This window comes from Pteropus vampyrus, unplaced genomic scaffold (genome assembly GCF_000151845.1).
Source record: "Pteropus vampyrus isolate Shadow unplaced genomic scaffold, Pvam_2.0 Scaffold236, whole genome shotgun sequence".
Taxonomy (NCBI): domain Eukaryota; kingdom Metazoa; phylum Chordata; class Mammalia; order Chiroptera; family Pteropodidae; genus Pteropus; species Pteropus vampyrus.
In genome coordinates, this window is record NW_011889017.1 from 2,278,448 (window position 1) to 2,285,678 (window position 7,231).

At 39.0% G+C, this 7,231-nt stretch overlaps 1 protein-coding gene across 1 annotated transcript in view; it reads left to right on the forward strand.

Moving 5' to 3' along the window:
• The first annotated feature begins 1,956 nt into the window (after positions 1–1,956).
• Positions 1,957–7,231, forward strand: part of NAXD (NAD(P)HX dehydratase) — a 27,958-nt gene continuing 22,683 nt past the window's right edge. The window contains exons 1-2 of the mRNA XM_023519765.1: positions 1,957–2,087; positions 5,102–5,254. Of these exons, the coding sequence (XP_023375533.1) occupies positions 1,988–2,087; positions 5,102–5,254 (253 nt within the window). The 5' untranslated portion in view covers positions 1,957–1,987. The remainder of the gene's footprint in view (positions 2,088–5,101; positions 5,255–7,231) is intronic.

Genomic DNA, 7,231 nt, shown 5'->3' on the forward strand with positions numbered 1-7,231 from the left:
CACAAGGATTAGTTCTCAAATTGAAGGACCCATTAACCAATGGGCATAAGCAGCTGCTCCCACTGAGGTAATTAGGAATGCAAATTAGTTGTCAGCATTATGTTACTTCTATTCTCTTCAAGCTTAATTGAAAATTTTTTCCAGCTTTAACTATTTTTCAGATTTTGTGGGTAAAACACATATTTTCAGGTCTTTATAATATTATCCAATGTGTTATTTCACCTTCAGAACAATAAAAGATCTGAGTTCCAATAGACCTTTCTTGGATCTATTTCCTAGCCTGGTATGATGAAGACAGCAGTCTACAGGCTAAGAGCACGGGGGAGGACAGCATGGAAAGGTAGTGAACGTTGCCAGAGAGATAGGCCAAATATGTTTTATTTCAGAGGAGATGTAAAAGAAACAAAATGTGCGCATACATTTCAGACTGGTTACCTTTCCTTCCCTGTCGTTTTGGCTTCAGAAGACAAATCATACTAATCCAATGAAGCAGATCAGTGTCCAGTGAGCTCCATATACCCTCTCTTCTGTCCACCATACTACAAGATGGGTAATGCCCACTCTCATGCTTCACAACTTCAAAGCTGAGTAAGGAAGATTCAGAGTTTAATTTATTTGACTATTCTTAGTTTACACATATCTTCTCCCTCCTCAAAATCTGAGGGGAGGGGCACACAAGAAAGAAATCATGTTCTGCATTCTGTGGGAAGGCAGACTCACAATATCACAAGAATCAGAAGTGGCTCCGAAGCTGGGGACCCTAGATGACCCACTGAAAATAAATATTTAAATGTTTGCATTTAAAATATTTAAGAGTAATGTAATACATTAATAAAATTAAAATTAATTCATACTGCTAATAAATAACCTACTGACTAATAAATAAAACAAAAATTCTGAATAAAAATTTATGAATTTTTACTGAATAAACTAAAATTTCAGGAGTTTTACTGGTAAAACATAAACGATCTGGTGGACACCACCTTAACCAAGTGATTGAAATTAGCGAAGTTACTGGCACCAAAAAATGGGGCAAACTGTCATTGCTTATATAGTTGATACCAAATAATTTCAAAATATCTGCTAGAATAAGTGAATTTAGCATGGTCAAAGGATTCAATGTCAAGATATAAAAATCAATTGTATTTCCATATATGATAAATACATTGAAAATTAAAAGTAACATTTCTAATAGCATCAAAAGCATGATGTGTTGATCGAAATGTTCTAGATCATGAATGTGGTGATTACATGATTGTTTGTTAAAATTCATATAATTGTGCACTTAAAATTAATTTTATTGCTATGTAAATTATACCTAAATAGAGTTAGCACCTACTATGTGCCATGTTCTGGATGATGAGCATATAAAACAAAATTAAGCTTTTCTTTTTTTAAATTAATTTATTTATTTTTAATTCTTTAATGTCATCACATATTTGACCCCTTTTACCCCATCTACCTTCCCCCCGCCCCCTAAAAATTAAGCTTTTCTATTTAAGATTTCTAGTCACGGTGTAAGTAGCTAAAATGGTAAAACGCACAGCCAGCCTATTGAGCAGCTTTCTGCCTCAATTATTTTATATAATGCCCCTTGCCCAAAAAATGGAACGAAAAAAACCCAGACCCTAAATCATTAAGACGCCTCTTGATTCCCTAATCTCTTCTAGCAAAACTCCAGCAGACCAATCTGCTGCACAGGCCAGGTTGGGGATCAAGCCTGTCAATCATATGCGACCGTAAATGGCCCGTGGAGGTCAGCCTGTGGATGGAGAGATGCCAAAACCCAGCCAGCTGTGAGTCGGAAGCCCAATTCCGGCAACAACGCTTAGGCTGACGGGATCCCGGAAGTCCACTCGATGGCTTTGGTTCCGGCGGCGGCGCGGGGGCGGCCGGGAACCCGGAAGTCCGCCGATGGCTGTAGGTCTCTCCTGGGTGGCAGCCCGGGCTTGCGGGCGAGGTAAGATCTATACCGGCTTTCTTTGGCATGGCCACTCTGGTGGGAGTCGTGGCTGCGGTCGCCGGCGCAGCCGTTGTCGCGCTGCTCTCGGCCGCGCTCGCGCTCTATGGGCAGCCGCTGGACACAGGTACCCGGCCGCAGGCCGCTTTTCCCGACGGAAGGCGCCGCGATGGGGCTGGGGTTGCGGGGCCTCGTGTGGTCTTCGCTGCAAGAGCGCGGCCACGGCGTCAGGCTGCTGGGGGCGGGGTCTCAGGCTTGGCCTAGCCGATGACAACGCGAACACAGCTGCGGACGACGCGAGCTGGGCGGCGCTGGCCAGGAGCTTTCAGGACAGTCTCGAGGCCGGACGTGGCGACAGTAATTGTTAAAGAGTTTTAACTTGGATTTTAGGCATGATAGGTCCAAATACTTAGAGGAGAATTTAAGAGTTCTTCAGCTTCTGCACCTCCATTACACCAGGAGCACAGGGACTTCTGGGCAGAGACAGTATTGGTAGCTGTTTGTCTTAAACTCACACACTATAATTTGTTAGCAGAATTTCTCTTTGAGTTTGCGGTTTCATTATTAGACTGACTTCATAAACTTTTAGCAAAAAAACAGGTATTCTCGAATTTAGATCACCGACTTTCCATCATAGCTTTAAGGTATATCAGTTAATTTAAAGATTGCTGTCAGGTGCTTCAAATTAGTTATGGTTCACATTAATTTAAAGCACGTTTGGCACAAAGAGACATTGGTATCACAGTAATTCTAATGGTAAGTAATTTTAGAAAACAGCCCAGGCTTAAGAAATCTGTAATTCTTCAGTCTTCCTTAGCCACACTTCTTCAGAACAAATAAGAACCAGACCTGTTTAACCTGTTCTTGCAGACTCAGAATTGTCATGAAGACAATTACTTAATAGGATAAATTTTGCCACTTCTTGTCAAGGCCTTTTTTATATTTCAGAACTTTGATGTTTGTGTTTAAGTATTTTTGTGGATAAGTCCAAATGATGTATGTCATCAAGCCAACTGAAACCGAGACTCATTGTGCAGTGTAGGGGAATTTAATTGACCTTTCTATGTCCCTTTCACTAACAGATGTTCATCTTAGAGGAATGGGACGGAACACTGGTGAGCAGTGTGGACTTTACTTTGCATTCTTAGAATTCCAGTTAAGTGAAAATGCTGCAGTTCTCAAAAATGATTTGGCCTCCTCTGAAATGGTATCAGAAGGCATTTGAGAAGGATTTTGACTTTTCTTTTGGTTGGTGGGGTGAATATTTGGTTAAAGAAAAGTGATTTCTTTTACCTTAAAATAGCATCATTTTTATAAAATGGTGTTTTCTGCCCAGGCTTATCCATTACTAACTGAGGCGTCTTCTCAGGTCTGTCTCTCAGGGCCTCAGTTTCCCTATTTGTAAGAGAAGGATAAACTGGTTCCTAATGAGACTAAATCAAGATTCCTTAATTCATCAAATATTTGTGTCAAATTCTGTGCCAGACTGTTTGAGGCACTTGAGGGTGGAAGTCCAACATGGAAAGATGTAGAGCGGAGCTCCCCTTAAGCCACAGGTGGGAGCTGTACCACGTTCTGTGTAGACAGAAGGTGGTGGGGTGGTCTTAGGGATAGTTTGTGTGTGGCTAAGTGCTTAATATAAAGTGATGGTATGTAATAAACCCAAAACACTGTAAGGAACCTAGAACAAGAGTGACTGGTAAGTTTGGATTCTATCTTTACAATTTCTAGACTTTTAAAAAAGCGGCCATATTTATTGTTCTGGGGAATTTGAAGGAACGACCATTCTCTGATATTCTTGTATTGACCAGTCATGTTGTTAAGCTGGATATGTTCGAGTTTGAAACAAATGCATGGCAAGCATTTTCATGACTGCATAGATTGCTGATCAGCCGCCAGTGATACCGCCATTAAATCTGATTATAACAGCTTTGGCTGCTTTCATGCAGCTTGTTAAGGAGCACTGGGAAAGAACATTTCACAGTAACTGTGCATGGCGAAGAGACAGTGTGCAGTCTGGGAATTTGAGGTGTGGACAGGCGTTTAGGAAGTTGAGACTTTTGGGGGAGGGGGAGAAGTGAGAGCGGGGTTGCCCTGCTAGCTCAGTTTTTCTGCAGCCTGGCTCTGAGTCAGGGCGGGAGGCAGTTCTGCAGACATGTCACTGGAGCAGAATTCTACTTATGAGGAAAGACGACTGGAGCCGCAGGATCAGCCAGTTTTACTGATTGTTGCACAAGCCTAATTGTGCTTTTTTTTGGCCAAAGGTTTACAGTGATTCTCTCTTGAGTTTTAGTCCTTTGTTGGTTTGGAAGAAGGTGAAAGGTGTTTGGGTTGACGGTAATTAATATTCTCCTTACATTTTGGGGTCTACGCATCTGATATATCAGCTAAGGAGGCATTTATATCTACTCATTAAAGAAAATTACTTGAATAAGTTCGTTGAATAAAAAGTAAAACTGTTAGTTTTATTAAAGGTAAAGCTGTTTTATCACGTGGAGCTGAGCCAGTTTCTGATCTTCACTTAAACTTGTGACCTATGTCTAGTTTTTCCAGCTGCCGAGATAACTGAAAGGATAAAAATATTGGGTGCCTTATTTTCAAGAAAGACAAATTAAAATGAGCTATTTAGAGACAATGCAAAATGCCTTTGAACCCAATGTAAGATATATCCTATATTTAGAATACCATTTCTAGATTATTTAATTAGTATCTAATTGAGCGTTAGACATATGACTGGAAAATATGAATCTCAGACTTGAATATGGTAGTGGAAGGTAACAAATGAGAAGATGCTTTTCCAGTTTGAGAGAAGAGACCTAATAAATTTATAGAAACATCGAAATAAAATATAGTTTATTAATAAAGCATTACAAATTTTTTTCCTGAAAGATTAAGTAGACTTCCAAAGTGTCTGATACATTTCAAAAGTAACTTGATATATACAAGATGTTTTAGTATTGTGTTGTAATTTCTGAACATCATTTGCTTACAGAAATAAAATAATAAAACCATTGGATAAAAATCTATAGCATTCATGTCAACTTACAGTGTTTTGGTTAAAGGGCTATTTCATTTAAGTCTCTGTTCTTTATATATACCAATATTTGCCATTCTGAGTGATTTCATTTTCCTGTTTTTCAGCTTTGAAAAGAGCATTTTCACTACATAAAGTACATTCAATAAAAGATATGGAAAATACTTTTCAGTTGGTGAGAAATATCATACCTCCTCTAACCACCAAGAAACACAAAGGGCAAGATGGAAGAATAGGTATAATTGGAGGCTGCCAAGAGTAAGTGACTTGAAAAATGTTGGTATTATTATCTGTCTGTCTACATACCTGTCAGCCAGCCAGCCAGCCAGCCATCTAGTGGGACCCTAGTAATCATTTCCAAATATAGTCTGATATTATGACACTTGGTATTTTTCAGTGAACTTATTTTTTTTTTCACCTCTTGCACCATTTATTTCAAATACAACCACACTGTAAGGCTGCAAGATGACGTATCTTGCACAAGGGTACTCTAGATAGAGGAGAAGCCTCTGTAAATAGTTATATATTTCCCCATTGAGGGTTTTTTGTTTTTTGTTTTTAACTTTAGACAGAGTTAGCAAAGGAACCAGAGCTGGTTCACAAGATCTCAAATAGAAGATGGTTTCTCATTCCTTCTGTTTTTCTCCATCCTCACACTTAGTTACACACCTGGATCAACAACCCAAGAGACATTTCTAAATAGACAATACTCATTTTTTAAAAATTGCTCTATGCAGCCATTGTCTAACTATAGCCACCATTGGTGGCCTGCATTCTTAAAACTCACTAATAGTTTCCTTCCTATTAACCTTTCTTGCTAAACTGTTGCTGAGATGAGAATTAATAAATAAAATGGGTTTGGGAGTCAGTGCCCTTTGCTCTTATGTCTCATCTAAATTCAAGCCCTAGAAGAGAGAAAAGGGCAGGATAAAGTCATCAGTGAAGCAAAGACTGAAACTATTTCTGAAATAATGTAAAGCAGCTACAAAAGAAATAACCTGGAGAGCCAGGTGCTCTGAGTGGCAGGATGTGGGCTGGGAAATAAAACTGGCTGAGAAACAAGCAAGTCATGCCTTCCCTGCAGTCCTCTGGGGCCACTGTGGGTTGCAAGCTGCCTATGTGCTCTGTGGCATGGCTTCCAGTGAGAGATTTCCTTAGATCCGGGAAGGAGGAGCCATCTGGCAAATTAAATATTTGTCATGTTTAAATAGTTATTTCTCAAGCACATACTTCAGAGCTCCATGCTAGGCTCTGTTCTGTCCCTCCCAGTCCAGGAGCCTGTAATTATGCAGGCGAGTCTGGTCATTCCCATTCTATTTCTCTTTAGTGATTTGTTTTGGCTTATTCATTTTTTCATTTGTTTGTTTATTTTTGTTTTTAATTTTGGCAAGAATCAACTAAATTGATTTCCTAAAACTGTAGGGGAACATGGGCTTTGGTTTGAAAACCACACTCTAGGGTGTGGCCCCAGTGAAGCGGTGCTGGGGTCAGAGAGTAAAGGTGAGAATGGCAGTCTGTGGCCTAGTTTGGAGCCATCTCCCTCAGCCTTCTTTTCTTTTCAGCTAAGGCCCCTTACAGTTTTGTTCCTCAGCAAGCTTTTTGACCAAATAGGAGAAAACTCTAAAGGGCCCTGATTGAACTGTTTACTGGTGTGTGGTAATGTTAAGGTTTTGCCTGTAGTTCAGGGTTGATACTATTTTTTCTTATTTTATACTTTTCTGTATTGACCAGATTCATACCATACATATGTATGTATGAATTTTGTGATCAGAGTAAAAACACTCAGCATCCGCTTGGTTTACTTTGTCAATTTAAAGATATTCCTGAAGGTCATTTATGAAATTTGACAGATCTTAGCTTTTATAAAGGCCTGTTCTCTCTTCTAGTTTTATATATTTTGCTGTTAATGTTGTTTGACACATAAGATTAATAATTTGTCCATGTTTATAAATGATAACTTCCTGCATTTGACTTAAATTCAACCTCGGATAGTATTTCTGTTTCTGCTTACATTTTGTTTGCATTTATATGCTATCTCTTTGCCTAGCCCCATATTTTTAATGGTTTATCATGTAGTTAGGTATACTTATAAATAGTATATAATGATTTTGTTTCTTTACCCAATATGACAGAGACTGCTCTTTTTAATTAGGGAAATAAACTTGTTCACATTTAGAGTCTACCTGATGTACCTTCTAAGATTTGTTATGTTTACTCTTTATTTTACTTTGTGTTTC